The sequence below is a fragment of the Odontesthes bonariensis genome, chromosome 17 (assembly GCF_027942865.1).
Source record: "Odontesthes bonariensis isolate fOdoBon6 chromosome 17, fOdoBon6.hap1, whole genome shotgun sequence".
In the NCBI taxonomy this organism is placed as follows: Eukaryota; Metazoa; Chordata; class Actinopteri; order Atheriniformes; family Atherinopsidae; genus Odontesthes; species Odontesthes bonariensis.
In genome coordinates, this window is record NC_134522.1 from 5,152,521 (window position 1) to 5,172,905 (window position 20,385).

A 20,385-nucleotide genomic window follows, 5' to 3' on the forward strand; every position below is an offset into this window, starting at 1 on the left:
TCCTGCAGGGATTGAGTGGTCGTAAATCAGGTGCAGGCGTGAAGGAACGAGGCTCTTCCACTTAATTTTACCCACTAAGTGTCCGTCTTTGAGCCTCTTGATGGACACGAGAGCTTTAAAACTTCAAACATATTTCGCTTAAGAGGCAATTTAATGGCTCATTGGTGTGAGGACTAATTCTTTAGATGTTCCTTGTGCTAAATGCATTTTTAACTAACAATAAAAACTGAGCTCTTAAGTTTTTAAATGCAATTAACTTCTTGGAAAAAATTAAAATGGTGCTGAATCACAAACGTGTCAACACGCATGCAAATCACTCGTCACCGCTGAAGCATTAAATTGGCAGAATTGAAATATTCTGAAACTTTAAACTAATTGTGGTTGACCAGAAAAACTACTGCGAGGTTCACAAATGATACGAACCAAAGAGGTTATACACCTTTAAATGTGATGTAACTGATCCTCAGCTTCTGTTTGTTCATTTAATCACCATCTGTAAGAGTTAGGGGCGCCTTTGCCTTTACGATTCCCTTTAATCTCCTGAGGTTCTTAGAACGAGGAGGCAGACTTCAACATGAAGCAAAAAGAAGCTACGCTGATCCTCAGAACTACTTCTACTTGTATCTTACTGTTTCCCACCATCATTGTTGCTCTCTCTATTATGAACTAACACCGTTTTAATATGTCGTTCTTAATCGTTGATGATTTTATTGTTTAACATTCCATGTTTTTTTTTAGGGGGCCATTGTACAACAGGCCACCAGGACTACAGATGAAAACTAGCCTTTGGCTAACTCTGGCATGTTACTAGGGTTGCCAATCGTCCCGTATTGAGCTAAAAAGGGACGCACTTTGTCCCGTATTACTGTGAGAATCTAAAAATAGTCAGTATCATGCCAATGGAAATTAATAACAGGGGGCTTTATATGAAAATGTACGGTAAACTTTTGCCCAGGCCCTGTCCTGCTCGGTGACTGACCAATGAGCTGATAGCATAGTCACACACGAGAATACGCTCATCCCATTGGTCGAGGAATTACTGAGAAGATAGCGGAAGACAACAAAGCAGCATACTCAATTTTACTCAAGTTAAAATACTGAAGAACTTACTTTTAAAAGTACAAACTACATTTTCTAATATCAGTACATTGCTGTACTGTTTTCTGAATGCTTTTACAGAACCATGTAACTCTGAAACCACTTAATGATGAACAGACATGTAGACTTTTTGCACCACTCTGCTACAAAATAACAACAACACGGCAGCTCTGAGCTAAGAGTGCAATAGTACTTTTACTCAAACGGGGTAAAAAACATTTTTTCATTCATTCGTCTTAAAGTATTGGTGAAATAAAGACACAGGTCCAGGTTAAAAAAACAAACAAAAAACGAACTTCTCCTTTAAGAAAGATACTTATTTTATTCAGTTAATTTTGTTATTTTATATTAAAGTGAATTGCTGGATAATAATTAGTTTTCCAGGTGTTCATGTCACTCAAAAACATGCATCTAATTCAATTCAGGTTTGAGTCAAATAGTTAAAAAATTGTTTCACTCACAAAAAAAGGGGCTAAAAAATTCACCAGGCTAGGAAGGGGGAAGGCAATCAGGTCGGCCGGCCCGTCTAATGAGGGGTCCCTTATTTATTTTTCAGGGAGTCGGCAACCTTACATGTTACAGACGTACTGTTAATAATATGCACTGTCATGTTAATAAAATTGAATTGAAAAAAAAAGAGGAAATCACTGCTCCAAACACACAACAACTGTAGCCGACGACAGAGAAAGCCTCGAGCACCAAAGAAGTCACCGCCAGCGTGGACAGCGAACACGAGAAAGCGCCACGGTCTAAAGTGGGAAACGGAAGCTGCACAACAAACTTCAACGGCAAGAGCTGAAAGTGTGGATCTGAGTCTGTGGAAACAAAAACAGGAGGGTCTTACGGGGGTTTCACAGAGGAAACAGACTCCTCTTAAAGGGGAAGTTCGGTTTTTTCTGTGTTTGCTGCTGCTCGTTTTGTGCAACATGGCAGGATATTTATCAGATTTAGACAACGACTTTGAGTACGATGGACGTCCTTACCGGAGTGAATGAGCTGTGCTGCAGCGGCGCGCATTGATGACGTCATCCTAGTAGACGCGTGTGTAGAAAGCCCCATATGAGCCCACCGATACTCCGGATAACAACAACACGGCAGCTCTGAGCTAACTAATTTATTCATTCATTGGTCTTTAAGTATTGATGAAATAAAGACAGATAATAACTTATTTAGAGGCTGTATTGACTGCCTGTTTTCTCCCGTTATATGGATATACGCAGATCTCCTGTGATCTAAATATCTTCCGACTTTCACTGTTATCAGTGAGTAGATGAACGTATTTGATGCCATAAATAAGGTCCAGGTTTAAAAAAAAATAAATTAAAAAAGGCCTGTTTATGGTGTCTTTTAGCCAGAATTTTTCCTGGTATGCTCCATGGAAATATGGCACTCTTGAACAAAGTTAAACTGTGAGGGCGCCATTCACAAACGCCAGAATGAGCGCGCTCACAATAACCTTCATCAGGCAAAAACACAGTACGTTCAGTTAGAGTTTACCCAAAATATGAACGAGTTAATGAACAACACTGTGCTCATGATTCATAGTTGTAGTTCGGGGAAGACGACCCAAACGAAGAGGACCATTAAAGGAGGTATGGGCAACGGAGAATTACTGGAGCTTTAATCCATTCATTTCCACTCATCTTGAATTTGAGGTCTTATTCCAGGCATTACTTAGTTAGCTGCTCCGACAACTTCCCCGTTTCCACGGTTACACATAGTAACAGATGTAAAACCAGCAGAAGTCACAGCATCCAAACCAGCGCAGAAACGTGTTTCAGAAATCTGTGTTTTCACAGAAAAAAGCAGGCTGCTGCCTCCAGGGCGGCGCCATTCTGACAAGTTTTTAACATAAAAATCTTTTTTTTTTTTTTTTTTTTACTAAAAACAATGTGTAGATGTGGATCAGAAGTAGAAATACAGAACAGAGCTGCATGCACGGTCATTCACTGCAACAGGATCAATATTTGCTCTGCATGAACGTCTCACTTGGCTTGATATTTAAAACCGATGACTGCATTCACCACTTTCTTTCATCAGAAATTTCAGCTACAAAGAGCCGAGCGTAACTTTCTAACCTTTCAGTGTGTCAGCAGATGAAAAGCTTTTGTTCGGGCTGGTGTTTGGGAAGCTTCTGTGAGGGTCGAGCTTTTATTTTCTGCACCTGGATCGACTCAAACGGACCAATATCTGCACATTTCTAACATGGCTGTCAGCATGCACTGACAAATTATTGTTGATTTATCAAATCAAATCAAATTTATTTGTATAGCACATTTCATGTACAAAACAATTCAAAGTGCTTTATAAAAAATAAAAGCATTGCAGCAGGGAGTGGAAGAAGCATTAAAAATACATAAAAGAATATAAAGAGAAACAAATAAAATAATTTAAATGAATTTAAAAACAAGCAACAGTCCAGATAAATTCAAAGATATCGTGCAGATTTCATGCATAGACACATGAGAAGAGAAATGTTTTTAACCTGGATTTAAAAATGTCTCCATTTGGTGAAATGTGGGACCTTTTCATCTCTGTATTCTACACACTCTCATTTAAGACTGTTGGTGGTATTTATTCGCCTTCTGGCTCTCAAAACACAAAAGCACTTAGACTTTATAAAGTGATTAATGAGCTGCACTTTTATGGCTCCGTATACGGCGCTCACCTGCAGACGGGAGCAGCTTAATGCGCCCCCCGTCTTGCCAAGAAGACACTTTGGGCGTGTGGAGAGGCAAGAAATCCAACCACCAACCCCCCTGAAATTAGCCACAGCTGTCTGGATGTGCCGTGTCATTGGTGGAAATACTCACTCGTATCCGCTGCACTTCCAGGAAGACGGCTCTTTGGAAGGACTTCTCCCAGATAGCGAGGTCAGTGGCCAGCTCCCCCCTGAAGGTGTGGCTCTGGCCGTGGCCGACCAGGATGCTGAAGCACAGCGACTCGCTGTCCTGCTGCTCGGGCGAGTGCTCCAGCCCCAAGTAGAGCCTCGCCTGGAGCCAGCAGTCCTCCGTCATCCACAGCTGGAACACCAAAGCTCAGTCAGGGAAAAGCCGATTCTCTGTTCCAGAGATGGGACCAAGTCACACATGTGCAAGTCTCAAGTCTTAGCTTTCAAGTCTCAAGTAAGTCCCAAGTCTTAGCTTTCAAGTCTCAAGTAAGTTCCAAGTCTTAGCTTTCAAGTCTCAAGTAAGTTCCAAGTCTTAGCTTTCAAGTCTCAAGTAAGTCCCAAGTCTTAGCTTTCAAGTCTCAAGTAAGTCCCAAGTCTTAGCTTTCAAGTCTCAAGTAAGTCCCAAGTCTTAGCTTTCAAGTCTCAAGTAAGTTCCAAGTCTTAGCTTTCAAGTCTCAAGTAAGTTCCAAGTCTTAGCTTTCAAGTCTCAAGTAAGTCTCAAGTCTTAGCTTTCAAGTCTCAAGTAAGTTCCAAGTCTTAGCTTTCAAGTCTCAAGTAAGTTCCAAGTCTTAGCTTTCAAGTCTCAAGGCCCAAGTCTTAGCTTTCAAGTCTCAAGTAAGTCCCAAGTCTTAGCTTTCAAGTCTCAAGTAAGTCTCAAGTCTTAGCTTTCAAGTCCCAAGTAAGTCTCAAGTCTTAGCTTTCAAGTCCCAAGTAAGTCTCAAGTCTTAGCTTTCAAGTCTCAAGTAAGTCTCAAGTCTTAGCTTTCAAGTCCCAAGTAAGTCTCAAGTCTTAGCTTTCAAGTCTCTAGTAAGTCCCAAGTCTTAGCTTTCAAGTCTCAAGTAAGTCCCAAGTCTTAGCTTTCAAGTCTCAAGTAAGTCCCAAGTCTTAGCTTTCAAGTCTCAAGTAAGTCTCAAGTCTTAGCTTTCAAGTCTCAAGTAAGTCCCAAGTCTTAGCTTTCAAGTCTCAAGTTAGTCCCAAGTCTTAGCTTTCAAGTCTCAAGTAAGTCCCAAGTCTTAGCTTTCAAGTCTCAAGTAAGTCTCAAGTCTTAGCTTTCAAGTCTCAAGTTAGTCCCAAGTCTTAGCTCTCAAGTCTCAAGTAAGTCCCAAGTCTTAGCTTTCAAGTCTCAAGTAAGTCTCAAGTCTTAGCTTTCAAGTCCCAAATAAGTCTCAAGTCTTAGCTTTCAAGTCTCAACTAAGTCCCAAGTCTTAGCTTTCAAGTCTCAAGTAAGTCCCAAGTCTTAGCTTTCAAGTCTCAAGTAAGTTCCAAGTCTTAGCTTTCAAGTCCCAAGTAAGTCTCAAGTCTTAGCTTTCAAGTCTCAACTAAGTCCCAAGTCTTAGCTTTCAAGTCTCAAGTAAGTCCCAAGTCTTAGCTTTCAAGTCTCAAGTAAGTCTCAAGTAATTTTTTCTTGGTCAAGTCAAAGTCAAGTCACCTTATTTTTGCAGTTTTACCTGCAGAATCTGATCTTAATAAAGTGAAAACACAAAGATATAAGTAACTGTCAGTAAACATCATTGGCCAACATGTCCAACCTGTCCACCCCGTATCATATCAAGCTAACGTTAGCTAACTACCGACTAGGCTAACAGGATAATATTAGCTCATTTGACGAGCACTCACTGGTCAGAATGTTCCGTCTTTTGCCGTTAAATGGTGATTACGAAAGCCGAAGCCAACGACTCTCGGTCCCGCTGACATGTTGATGCATATCTGATATGAGTTTATTCTCTCCAATAAACACTAAGGTATGTAGAGAGGGCATGGCTGACTGACAGGGTAGGGATCCAATCATGGCGCCATTCTGAGCCTGCGCTCCTACCGGGTAATCCAGTTTATTTTTTTAATCAATTTATTAATTTTATATTCAAACTGAAAACATGAACTGAATAACACTCAAGTCATTCAAGTCATTCAAGTCATCGTGTCTCCAGTCAAGTCAAGTGCCGAGTCTTTAACTTCCAAGTCCGAGTCGAGTGTCAAGTCTTTTCTTTTTTTGTCAAGTCACAAGTCATCAAAACAGCAACTCGAGTCCAAGTCACAGCGACTTGAGTCCCCATCTCTGCTGCGTTCACAGACACAAACAGCAGCACACTCCTCTTAACTACCTTGTGAACCTTGAAAAGAACCTCATAGAGGTCATATGTTGTTTCGGCTTGTCCCCAGTCGGCGGCACTGATCTGAGGAGTAAACATCAAGAGTTTGATGAGGAGGCGGCTTATCACAACAAGCTTTTCTGCACTTGCTGGCAGCTCCTTCTAATCCAAATATTAAATGCAAATGAAGGTCAGACAGGTGGCTCCGGCGTGACTGCCAGCGTCGGGGATCAGGACGGATTCATCCTGCATCCGGAGGACATTTGCATACTGAAAGTAACACAAAGAGCGCGTTACAAGTTCACAATGTCATTGTTGTGCAGGGCGCACGGAGGAGGAAACTGTCTTCATATCAGGAGGGTTGTTAAAGTTTAAACCTCCATCAGGACGCGCTCAGTTTGCAGAATCAGGAACCACGTGGTTAAAAGATCAAAGCACGTTTTTCACCGCAGAAAACAACTAAAACCTCCAACATTATAGATAAATGGGGGATTTTTAACACGTTTGTCTGACTCAAACGGCAGCTTCCTTTCATCGTTACAACCACAGAATGGTGACATGGTAAAAAACATACATATATATCCAATCCAATTTTATTTATAAAGCACTTTACAACAACCTCAGTTGACCAAAGTGCTGTACAGAAAATTTAAAACAAAAAATTAAAAGAATAGGGGCGGTCGGTGGCGTAGTGGGCTGAGCAGGCGCCCCATGTACAGAGGCTATAGTCCTCGCTGCAGCTGGCCCCGGTTCGAGTCCCGCATCGGACGGCCCTGTGCTGCATGTTGTTCCCCCTCTCTCTGCCCCCTGCTTCCTGTCTCTCTCCAACTGTCCTGTCCATTAAAGGCACAAAAGCTTTGATTGGCTGCCAATAGGAGGGTTTCACGTGACGTCATAGTGCTGCATCGCGAACGCGCGAAATCCAGATGGTTGTCAGGAAGTGAATTCTGCCCATAGAACTGCAAACAAGATGCCCGTGTTTTGTGCTGTTTACGGCTGCTCCAACCGTTCTACCCGTGAAAAGGACAAAAGTTTTTTTAGAATACCAAAGGTGGTCGTACACAAAGGTGAGAAATATAAAAAGCTAACAGAACAACGCCGTAAAAAGTGGATTTTAAACCTCCGTCGGCAGTCGGGAGGAGCAGAGTCTGTTTACTCTCGTGTCTGCAGCGACCACTTCGTCAGAGGTATGTTAGCTAACTGCTAATTATTAAGTTTACGGTAGTCTAATATGGGCCTCATTGTGACTTTTTAGGCGTCCCTAGCGCTTTGGGTGACGTTGAGTCGATAGACTGGGCTCCGACGGTCAAGCTCGGTTATGAAACCACTTAGCCGAAATCCGAGGCATCTCTTCAACGAGAGCAAAGGATGATCTAATGTTCCATTCCCACTGATGCCCTCTGATTGTGGGTTGTCAGCTGGATGCTCGGCTGTCTGCATCAGACCCGGGCTCTCAGCTGTCTCAGCTGGAGATCCAACATAGCCACTGCACATGCCGACCGTGTTTGTTGGTCCTCCTTGAGCTTCATCCTTTAATAATCATTACTAAGTAAATGAGTATTTAACAACACCCCAATGCTATATAAACACAGCCACAAAAACAAAGTTAGCAGTTAGCAAACATACCTCTGACGAAGTGGTCGCTGCAGACACGAGAGTAAACAGACTCTGCTCCTCCCGACTGCAGACGGAGGTTTAAAATCCATTTTTTACGGCGTTGTTCTGTTAGCTTTTTATATTTCTCACCTTTGTGTACGACCACTTTTGGTATTCTAAAAAAACTTTTGTCCTTTTCTCGGGTAGAACGGTTGGAGCAGCCGTAAACAGCACAAAACACGGGCATCTTGCTTGCAGTTCTATGGGCAGAATTCACTTCCTGACAACCATCTGAAAACCGCGCCCCCTTACGACCACGTGACTGAAACCAAGCTATATCTTTCCATCATGAATAAAATCCTCTGAAAATGATCCAGACGAGGACTCAGATCTGTCAGATCTGTCCTCGTCTTCCACACCGACATCTTTAGCTGTTGAATCTGCTCAGAATCCAGAAAACATTTCGACCCAACAGCTAAAACTAAAACACAGAATGACTGACGGCTCTTTGGCTTTTGGACACTTTAACAGAGCAGAGACACATTATTGTGAGAATGCTTTAAGGCATTCTCACAATAATGTACATTTTTTGCCATTTAACTACTTCTGCATACTTTCACCAATGTTGAAATCAAAATGTTCAGCTCTTTCTGGAGATGTGTGTAATGACTTTTGGCGTTTCTAACTTTTACACTTTTTAAAATATTAAGGTTTTTGTGTAAGTTTTCCTCCCTTTAAAAGTAATGGTGAATCCTTTCAAATAATTAAAAAAGCTTCCTCCTCTTTCAATCTTAACTACTTCAGCTTACTTTCAGCTAGAGACACCATTCAAACTTTAAAATGTTCACCAATCATTCAGCTATTAACAATTGTTTCAGCTTTTTCAAATCTTCAGCCAATTTTAAAATATGACAGTTTCAAAAACATGAACATTTAGCTCCTTCTTGGTTTTTATGAATGAAGAGCCAGCAGAATGGCGCACTGGTCATTTTCAGCTTTTTCTGATATTCAAACAAATTCCTTTAACTTTCTTACACTGACAGAAACAAATTATACCTTAAAATGTAGGAAAATTTGTCCTCTTTCAGCCAATGTAACTACTGAAGAGCTCACAATTACAGAATTTCAGCTTTGAGCCTTGAAGCGAGAACAATCTCTCAAATCCTCTCAAATTCTCTCACTAACTCCAATGTAAAGCTTGGTAGTACTCAAAACACAGCTTCAAGTGTGTTCAACCTGCTGCCATTTAGAAGTCTTTCACTCAATTGAAATAAAAACTACATTCCCGCGTTCCTCTAAGCCTTCTGCTTCTGACGGTTTTCAAATTATATTCCTGGCTATTAAATTTTTCTCACAGGAGGTCATAGTATCCCATTCAGCCATTTTCTGCTGAATTTTCAGCTGCACCTGTTTACCCATCACTGTGAGAAAATCTCTCTGCCACTCCTCTGCTTTATTTTACACTGCGGCCATTTTAAGTATTATTCACTTGACTTCTTCTAAATTTTAACTATTTTCAGCTTTTTTAGGATGGTCAGCCAACCCCATTCAGCTCATAAGCATTCTCACAGCTGTTTCGCAGGAACAGCTCTTTCTAGTTCATGTTATTACCCGTTTGTCTCAGGGTTTTGGTCTTTAGACAGTAACCGTTTTCTCTCCCAGCTTCACCAACCTCAGAAGTCTCATCTCTACACCCCAAACCTGGAATCCTGCAGCTCGATGTCCAACTAGTTTCAAAACAAAAACACGTCAATAGACCCAGAGTAACACTGGAACCTCCCACCCGCTCCTGCAACCATATCGAGCTGTTTGTGAGAGAAAAGAGCTGGAAAGAAATCCTCTTCATCTTTAAAAAACAACCCAAAGAGGAGCTTGTTTAGCGGTTGGAGTTTCCGGGTCATGTTTGCACGGCACGACGTGCACTAAAAACCATCCCGTTGCATCGGGGACGTTGGCTTCTACCGTATTTAAACAAAAAGCTCGAAGCCACGTCTGGCATTTCACAATCCAGCAGCTGTGGGACGCCTTCGGTTACGCAACCGCAACTCAAGTTTCCTCCACAACACATCAATTAAAGTAATTAATCAATCAAATCTCTCACTAACGATTAGCGGGACTCGTTGGACCTCGTCTGCCTCAAAAACAAGCCTTAAAAACTCGTACCTGCTCCCCGGCTGCAGCTACTTTTCTTTTCTTTAAAGCACCACCTTCATTTTAAAAAAAGACCTCAGTGACATTTCCTGCAGCCTTTCAAAGCAGTTTTTAAATCACAATTAATCAATCGTTTTAATTGCGATTAATTAATCGTTTTTAATCGCGATTAATTACTTGTTTTAATCACGATTAATTGGGATTAATTAATCGTTTTTTAAATCGCGATTAATTAATAGTTTTTAATCGCGTTAATTGCGATTAATGAATCGTTTTAATCGCGATTAATTACTCACATTAATCGCGATTAATTAATCGTTTTTAATCGCATCAATCTAAATTGACTGTTTCTTTATGCGAGTTGCCCTTTTACAAAATCTTTCCAATGAATGGAAAATTTACATTTTCACAAACGCCCCAACGGCACCATTGATAAATATAAAGTGATCTGCGTTCTTTGGAAGAAGGAGTTTGCTAACCACCGAAGCAGCTCAAGTTTAGCCAAACACATCAACGCAAAGCACCCAGTGGCGAGTGCAGCCACAGCTAACGTTAGCAGCGAAAACGTTAGCAAAGCTCTTCTTTGGGCCGTCGTACGACTGCAACCAGGGAGCAGGGGGGCGAACCAATTCGCTCGAAATTTCTTTCACCACTTCAACAGATGCCTTTCAGTTTCTAATTTAGCTGCTTTGCCCCCACACGAGGTTCGACGTGCTCTCTCCTTCACCGAATCCCTTCAGGCAGCGATGGATGAACTACGACCGCAGGTTTTCAACATGTCTGCAGCTCCAACAGTCCTCTGAACGGTGCTGGTTTATTTCAGTCCGAGGCTGATGGGAAAGCTCCACTTCCCGGGTCAAGATGAGGTCTGCTGTCCCCACGATGAGGACACTGTATCGCATGACTCAGAGCTGTCCCGTTCTTATTTTGGTCTGCAGTGTTCGAGGTGTTATCTGCCGTTTGTAATGAGGAGATACTAAGAGCCGAGAACGGCGGGATTTGGAGAGTTATTTGCCTTCGTCTGTCCGATACCGACGTGATAGTTAATGATGGATCACTGGAAGTCTGCCAAACCTTAATCTGGCTGCCTTTCCTCTCAACTTGGAACAAGAATTCATATAAAAACAAGCTCCTTCCCCCACATACCACTCAGGTATGTTGGCATTTTCTGTTCCCATTTGTCCTGCAGTTCAACATGATGTGAAGTACAAGCTTCGACTCTTTACATGCCTAAAAATAACACAATTCTTCCCCCTTCACTTCGTCTACTCTCCTTATCTTTCAGTTACGGTCACCAACACGAGTCCTATAAACACTCTGGTTTATTAAAGCTCAACAATTACTGTCAGGAAACGCGTTCAGAGGCCTCAAACACAGCCTGAAAAACTGCCCTCGATGCTCAGAAATAACTCAGAAAAGGTGCAGACGGATAACTACTCTGGGAACAATCAGAACAGAGAGCCACAATAACCTGTCAGACTGCGTAAAGGGCGACAGAAAGGGAGGGCAGCAGAGACTCGGCATCTCACTGTGTGAAGAACGGTTTCATTCAACTTATTATTCAGTAACGCAAAGACTTCAGGAAGGAGAGGATCAAACATGTAACTGATCGAGTTTAAGGAAAATATTAAAGATTAATACAGAACAGTACAAAAGAGTTAACCCTAATTATATTTAAATATAGAAAAGAAAAACACTTTATTCATCCCCCAATGGGGGAAATTCAAATTAGTCAAGTAGCTCAAAAAAATTATTAATATTTACATTGATTGTGTATTAACAACAACAATAATACCAATTATAATAAAAATACTACTACTAACTAATAATAATTATAATAATAAATGACTAAATCAATTTAAAAATAAATAAATAAATAAATAAATAAATAATAGACCAGGAAAACAGGAAATAGGCACAGAAATTAACTCAAACATGCACCAACATGAACATAAACCCAGAATCTGAGGCAGAACCAGAGTTAGTTCAGTTCTGAGCAGCTTTAAAGTGAATATCTGCAGATGTTTCCATGGTAACAGCTGCAGAGATTCACTGAAACATGTTCCAACATGAACATAAACCCAGAATCTGAGGCAGAAGCAGAGTTAGTTCAGTTCTGAGCAGCTTTAAAGTGAATATCTGCAGATGTTTCCATGGTAACAGCTGCAGAGATTCACTGAAACATGTTCCAACATGAACATAAACCCAGAATCTGAGGCAGAACCAGAGTTAGTTCAGCTCTGAGCAGCTTTAAAGTGAATATCTGCTCTGAGCTGCTTTCTCCTCCAGCACAGCCTGAACCCTCTCAGACGAGCTTTCTGTCCTTTCTTTAAGGAGTCTTCAGGAATAGTTCTCCAGGCTTCTTGAAGGACATCCCAAAGCTCTTCTTTGGATGTGGGCTGCCTTTTGTTGCCTTCTCTGCCAACATGATCCCACACTGCTTCAGTAATGTTGAGCTCCGGGCTCTGGGGAGGATTCATCCCTCCATCAGACCTGCTGCCACTGATTTTCAGCCCACTTCTTGTGTCCTTTGGCCCAGCTCAGCCTTTTCTCCCTGTTTCCCTTCCTTAAGAACGGCTTCCTGACAGCCACCCTTCCATGGAGCCCATTTCTGATGAGGCTTGGGCCAACAGCAGATGGATCAGCTGAAGGTCCAGATGCATCTCTCAGCTCCTGTGTCAGGTCTTTGCTGGATGTTTTCCTCTTTCTTAAGGACATCACTTTCAGATCCTGTTCATCTGCTGGAGATAGTTCTTTAGGCCTGACACTTCTTCTTCTGTCCTCCACTTGTCCAGTTTCCTCAAATGTTTTAAGGACACACTGCACACCATGCTGAGATATGCCAAGTTTTCAGCTAACAGCTCTTTGGGAATCACCTTGTTGCTGCAGAAATCCTGTTTTCTGTCTGTCACACTGTGTTATCTTTGCTGTTTTTCACACATGCAGCTAAAGAAATGGGAACAAATCTTAATTCCAGTCTAAAACCCACAAAGAGCTTCTAGATTATTCATTTCTGGTGGCATAAAGCAGTTTAATCATTTCATTTATATTAATTGTTCCATAATTAGTCATTAGATTATATCTTATATTCCTTTTATAAGCTTTAAATAGAATCTTATTCACTTTTTCTTGATTATTGTCTGTTTTTTTCCAACTTTTCTACTTTTAGACGTGATAACGTTCATTTTTTTGGGATTAGGATTTTTTTAAAACTGAATTTCTTATATTAATTTGACTCTTTTGGTAACTGAAAGCAGTTTTAACTTAAATGTACAAAAAAGTTGAAACTATGAAGCTGTTTTTCACAGATGCAGCTAAAGAAATGGGAACAAATGATGTGTCTCTGTGACAGGCTGCTGGGAACAAAGTGCCTAAAGATCCAGTTTAAAACGGCTTCTTTGTTAAGTTGGACACAACACTGGTTCATCCCTTGAGTTAGGAGCCTTTTTCCTGCCTGAATGGTTCATAGCTCAGAGTTAAGTGACTTAATAAAGAAAAAACACATTCCTCTGGACAGAAAATGAGTGAAAAATCTGAAAAAAAATCCAAAGAAAAACTCTGGAAGACCTTCAGAAATCTGGAGAACGATTGATCAAGACCACCTTAAAATATTAAAGAAAGGAAACATCCAGAAATTAGGCTGATCAGGAATCACCAGCATCTAACACTCTGGTAAATATCATGGAACAAACTAAGATATTTAACACGTGTTGACATATTTTAAATACAAAATATACTCAAAGGCCTTAATTAGTGCGACTGTGATGATGCTGATGTGCAGCATCTGGCATCATTATGATGGAAACAGGTTTAAACCCCACACAGGCTGATTTTACTGTAAATGCACCAACGATCGTGTCCTCTTTTTATTCTTTCACCCGTGCTGTTAGCTTTTAAAACGTGCGACACAGCGAGGGGACAATCAAAGACCAGCGAGCAGCAGCATGAAATCGCAGCATTTTCCAAAAATTCTCCCGTTTCAAAGCTGAACCGAGTTCTGAGCCATGAGGACCAGAGAGACTTCAGACCAAACCACCACACATGGGCTGCTCTCACACACCTTCGTTTCTGTTAAAGGAACAAATGAGGAGCGTGTTGATCAGGAAAGGGAAGACAGACTGATTACCGGAGGACTTTTGAAGATATAAAAATATGGTCCTCTCAGTGCCAGGAACTTGAAGGCTGAAGTTGGAGCGGCGCTGCCCTCAGGACTCTCGCCCGCCCAGCCCATGTGGACAACCTGCGGAGAGGAGATGCACACGGTCAGTTTGATCACGGTTAAATGGAAAACAACCGGTTCCTGCTCAGGTCAACAGAGCAGAGCAGCTAAATAAGTGCTGCCAAAGTCAATTAATTAAACAGGAGGCAGAAGTGAGGAGAAATCCCTCAGTAGGGTGGTGCTGCACTGCAACTGTTTACCTTTGATCTGCACCAGATTGGCCGATTCTCACTTCTCATCTGAGTTGCACAGTTTTATTAGCTTCACTGCCAAAACCTGAGACTGAAACGGTTTATTTTCCTTCCAACTTTCCAAATGGATCGTCTGAACAGACATTAGCAGAGCTGCAGTTGTGTGGAGATCAAACTGTTTTGGTGCAAACGTCCAACAAGATCTGTTCTCAGGAGCGGTCCCAAGCACTCACCGACCCACAGACAAGATGCAAACTGGGTTTCCTTCCCCTCATTGAACACATAAAAACTAGGGCTGGGCGAGTTAACCCGTTATTATTGCGTTAACTTGTGAATTATTTAACGCCGATAAATATTTTATCGCACATTAACGCAGGTTTTATTCTGTAAAAGTCTGTTGCTCACAGGCTTTTATTTTGTAAAAGTGTGTTGCTCACAGGCTTTTATTTTGTAAAAGTCTGCTGCTGTCTGCTGTGGAACAGGAAAAGAAAGTAATCGGCGGATCCACCAAACATGGAGAAGGGTACGGAACTTTTACTCGGCCATTTTCATTTTAAAGTTCTTCCAGACGGCGGAGTCGACAGAACCAAAGTCATCTGTAAACACTGCCAAGTTGAATTGTCTTCTCAGCGTAGTAGTTCCAGTCTAAAATATCACTTAAAGGCAAAACACACAACTGATAGCAGCAAGTCATTCAAGGAAACAGACAGTGGAGCGAGGCTTCTACATAAAAACTACAGAAAGATGCTGATGTTAAAAGTGTGTTTGCACAACAAATGTTATGGCACTTTCATTCATATGGCAGCACATTTAAAATAAAGCTAAATGCTAAAAGCTATACACTACTTTTGGATTCATTTTTGGATTTTGCGTACAAATGCGATTAATCGTGATTAATCAGGGAAATCATGTGATTAATTAGATTAAACATTTTAACCGTTGCCCAGCCCTATGAAAAACCCAGTTTCAGTGGGATTCCTTCCCCTTCCATCACTGTTGCCACCCACAGAGTTCTCGGCCCAACATCCTTTCTGCTCAACTTGTTTGGCTCGGTTTCATTTAAGGAAATTACACGTCTGAGCTTCCCTGCTCGTCTGATTGGTCCTGTGCTCAATTCCCCGCTGACCCGGTTTTAAAACCACAGCTAACCCCACCAGTAATGCGATTCAAACTAGTCACACATTTGTGATTCTCTTTCTGCCTTCCCTAAGCCCAATTTTTAGGCTCTTTAGTTTGTTCTTTACATAAATATGCAATAAATAACTTTATATAACTGTACACTTGGCAGTTACCTGATCATCTGAAGAGCAGAATTTGTTGATGATCTTTATCTAGAAGAGAAACAAACAAAAGAAAACAGTTAAAAACAGGTACAAAAGAAGCTACAGAACAAGGTTTCTTCTTCTTAACATGAAGTCACACTACGTGGATCCAGGAAGACTCCAGCAAACAAACAAGATGCTGTGGAAAATAGTTTTAACATGCACATCGACTAAAAAACTACAGCTACAACGACTGATTGTATTGATTTTATGTACATTTAAAGACGCTTGTAAGCATACAAAACAAATATGGCTGTGTTCGAAACCGCATACTTCTCCTACTACTCATACTAACTTTTTGAGTTAGTATGCGAGTTTGAGTAAGCGAGAAGTTCCCGGATGCATACTAGATTCTCCGAAATGTTGGGTATGCATCATGAGGTTACTACTCGTACTCAAATTACCCAAGATGCAACGTAACGTGACGTCGCAGATCGTCATTTCCTGTCAAAACGGCAGTTTCAAGCTAGCTACAACGAGGGTAGGTTCACATCCTGTTTTCAAAACAAAAACACCAATTGTATCGTAATGGCTTTCCCTATGATAAAAGGCAACGGGGATTTTATTTTGTGAAAATAACCGGAAGTGCGTTGCTCACTGCGGCTAGCTTTAGTAGCGCCAAATTCGTGGGAACAAAATTGTAAACAGCCGGTATTTTGTCAGGTTTTCAACACGTTGGGGATCTAAACGACTACTTTCTCACCTGAAAATGTTTCAAATGTTGCTAAAGTTTACAGAGTTTAGAGCTTAAGAGAAATCAGCTTCAGGCCGGCTGATTTCGGCTCGGGCAGGAGCGAAATGTATTGTGGGTAAACGCTCTGCATACTGTCTGATTGATGAGTATGCAGTATGGAAGTATGTAGTATGTAGGTTTCGAACACAGCCTACGTCTAATGAAACCCCGAAAACAAGACCTAAAAGATGAAGGTTCGATCTACTTTTCATTTGTCACGTCCCTCTGACACCAAGTGACAACTCGTTACATCAATAAAGTTGACGTAGACGCCGTAAATGTCACGAGGACTTCCAGGGGACGTGCACAAATTAGGCATCATCGATCAAAGAGTTGGATTTTTCAGAAGACTGAAGCTTCCTGCTGCGTTTCGCTGAATAATTCTCAGAATAACAACAACAAAAGCTCGATCGCACACACAAGCACTGACATTTATAGGATGTTTAAATATGCAAATGAGACATTATCTAATTACAAATATGCAAATGTTTGCTTATTTACATATTTCACACAGTGTCATACAGCATTGTCTTGCCAACTGTTTACATGAGTGATAAAATGTATTTTGTCAAGACATGTGATAAAGAGGGTGTAAAGTCATAATACCACCAGATGTTACGAGGCGCCCAGTTAATTGGCTCAAAATGCTGAAAAAAAATACTGATAAAGCTTCTGAATGAGCTGCAGCTAATTTATTCATTTATTTTCTCTCTCGTCGATGAAGTTTTTGCACAACAGGATGTAAATACTTGATTTTATTGATATACTTTTGCTCTGCTTTACCTTTTTCCTGAGAATAACACCTTTGGTTATGATAAACAGTCTATTATTTTCTTAAAATCTACATGTGTTTACATGCTTTTTTGGGTGTAAAGAGATCATTTACATGTTTAGCCTTTTTTCTGGGCCCCTCACTTTTGACCTGCACCCGATTGAGCCTTAAAGAGTGATCGGTATCAACTGTCCGAGTTTCAACTGGAGATGAAAGATGTAAACATTTGAGAATAAAACTGCCAGTTAAACACTTCCATGAAAGAGTGAGATGAGTGAGAAAAGATCATCTTAAAACTCCTGCCAGATTTATTTCTTGACAAGACCAAAGTTATCCGACGTTACTTTCATTTAACTTAATTTAATTTCAAAAGTTGACTCCGCCTCCTCTGCTAAGCCCCGCCCACTCCCATCCCCCCTGCTGGCCGGATGAAGCCAGCTTCTGGTGGAAATGTTCTGGTGTCAGCTGCCCTGAGGAGCATGCATCTTCCATCCAGCAGCAGCCTCAGAGGATATCAGAGCCCAGTGGATAAACTCTATCTGAGGCTAATGTTCCAGCAGAGTTAGCTACAGGCTGTGGATAAACTCTATCTGAGGCTAATGTTCCAGCAGAGTTAGCTAAAGACTGTGGATGTGCAGCAGCCACTTTTCATCCCACTGTTTTAACAACTTGGTCCAGTTCAACGCTGGACTGAAGAAGCTGAGCCACAAAGAGGGATCAGGTCCAACTCTCAGAGCCTGAACTTCAGAGCAGGGAAATGGAAGCATCTGAGAAATAACTCCTCATGCTTTATTTACTGAGTTATTTTTTCCTTTAGCAGCAGCTAACGCTAACAGCTTAGCTAATGAAGGTGACTTACACCAGCTTCTAAGAGTTATTGCTGTTATTTTCTCCTTTAGCAGCAGCTAACGCTAACAGCTTAGCTAATGAAGGTGACGTACACCAGCTTCTAAGGAGTTATTGCTGTTATTTTCTCCTTTAGCAGCAGCTAACGCTAACAGCTTAGCTAATGAAGGTGACGTACACCAGCTTCTAAGGAGTTATTGCTGTTATTTTCTTCTATAGCAGCAGCTAACGCTAACAGCTTAGCTAATGAAGGTGACGTACACCAGCTTCTAAGGAGTTATTACTGTTATTTCCTCCTTTAGCAGCAGCTAACGCTAACAGCTTAGCTAATGAAGGTGACGTACACCAGCTTCTAAGGAGTTATTGCTGTTATTTTCTCCTTTAGCAGCAGCTAACGCTAACAGCTTAGCTAATGAAGGTGACGTACACCAGCTTCTAAGGAGTTATTGCTGTTATTTTCTCCTTTAGCAGCAGCTAACGCTAACAGCTTAGCTAATGAAGGTGACGTACACCAGCTTCTAGGAGTTATTGCTGCTCCTTTCTGAAAGATGAACATCATTGTTCCCACATTACTTTGTTAGCTGAAGCTTTGTAGCTGAACGGTTCCGTTCTGTAACTCATCAGCCTGCAGCTGTGTGGATAAGGTGTGTTTCCAACAAGCCTAAGAGGATATCAGTTAATTGAAGGCAGAAGACTTCAGTCGTTGTCGCATAAAGTCGTTGTCAAGCTCAATAGGCTTGAAGTCTCTCCTAAAAACAATAACAATGACAATTTGCACAACTGCTCATTTGCACAAATATCATCATTGTACAATAAAATGTAAATTATCCATATACCCTAGATTTCTTATTGGTTCAGTCTGCTCAGTTAAATTTATTTTTACCTTTATGATTAAATGTACAAATCTGTTTTTATTTAGTTTACTGATGTTTATTATTTTTACTATTATTATTATTATTATTATTTACCCTACTCTTCATACTGTAGATTTGTATTCAGCTGATGTTTATTCTCTATTTTTATTCCATTTGCTTTTTTTTCCTTTAATTGTTTACATATCTTTTATACTGTACGCTGTCGCAACACAATAATTTACCAAATTGGGATGAATAAAGTATTTATCTATCTATTTTTTTTTTATTGCGGTTAATTCCTGAAATGAATCACCTTGCATTAACGTGTTAATTTTGACAGCCCTGGTATCTATTTATAGAGCTGGAGTGTTTTTGGTGGGACTGCAGGAACAGCTTCATAATGTCTGTGTTACTGCATTAAATCACACAGCAGCTGTTCAGCTGTTGATGACGGCTAACGCAGGTAAACACGCCGTAACTCTCCACAGCAGCATGACAGTGTTTCCTTAGCCAACAAATGAACATACAGAAACTGACACGCAAATTCGTGAAGTGTTCCTCTTTTTTTTTTTTTTTTTTTTAAACAAAATCTTCCATGGCAAAGCACCTCCTCCATTACAAGAATTTGTGAAAAAAAACTCAAACAGATCAACAGGAGCTGGCTCTAGAGGTGACTGTGTAGTTCCTTTCAGAAAGAATGCCTTTAGTTTTCTGTTTGTGCTTCTCACACACTCTGACCTCTTTTACCGAACATCTTAAAGCTCGGCTATTGGAGGAACAGCACTGTTGCCACAATCCTGCCTAAACGTGTATATTGTGATTTATGATCCACTAAACTCTTCATTGTTCTTGCTTTTCTTTTTTCTTTTCTGTCCCGTTGTGTTTTCTCTCTGTAATTATTCCCTCTTTTCACACTGGCCATGAAGGCTAACTATTCTAATTGTTGTTACTGTTGTTTTAATGATTTTACTATCCTGTGTTGTTGACATCAATCTGCCGAAGGGACTAAAGATGGAAATTAGCCATTGGCTATAATATTGCATATTTACATGTATATGTTCATTAATATGTATTGTCCAGAGATGGGGACTCGAGTTGCTGTTTTGATGACTTGTGACTTGACAAAAAACAAAAGACTTGAGACTCGACTTGGACTTGGAAGTTAAAGACTCGACACTTGACTTGACTTGAGACACGATGACTTGAATGACTTGAGTGTTAAGCATCTAGCATAACTTCGAACTTTGTTCGTCATTTGAAGATCCATTCTGACCAGTAAGTGCTCGTCAAATTAGCTAATATTATCCTGTTAGCCTAGCCGGTAGTTAGCTAACGTTAGCTTGATATGATACGGGGTGGACAGGTTGGACACATTGGCCAATGATGTTTACTGACAGTTACTTATATCTTTGTGTTTTCACTTTATTAAGATCAGATTCTGCAGGTAAAGTGCAAAAATAAGGGGACTTGACCAAGAAAAAATTACTTTGGACTTACTTGAGATTTGAAAGCTAAGACTTGAGACTTACTTGAGACTTGAAAGCTAAGACTTGAGACTTACTTGAGACTTGAAAGCTAAGACTTGAGACTTAGTTGAGACTTGAAAGCTAAGACTTGAGACTT

General features: G+C 40.8%; 1 protein-coding gene across 2 annotated transcripts in view; it reads right to left on the bottom strand.

Moving 5' to 3' along the window:
• The window catches only part of sntg2 (syntrophin, gamma 2), a 144,208-nt gene that overhangs the window by 34,029 nt on the left and 89,794 nt on the right, over positions 1–20,385 (bottom strand). For both annotated transcript variants that reach the window (XM_075448207.1, XM_075448208.1), the window contains exons 11-14: positions 15,528–15,566; positions 13,952–14,065; positions 6,091–6,162; positions 3,912–4,121 (exon numbers count right to left, since the gene is read on the bottom strand). In XM_075448207.1, coding sequence (XP_075304322.1) covers positions 3,912–4,121; positions 6,091–6,162; positions 13,952–14,065; positions 15,528–15,566 — 435 coding nt within the window. The remainder of the gene's footprint in view (positions 1–3,911; positions 4,122–6,090; positions 6,163–13,951; positions 14,066–15,527; positions 15,567–20,385) is intronic.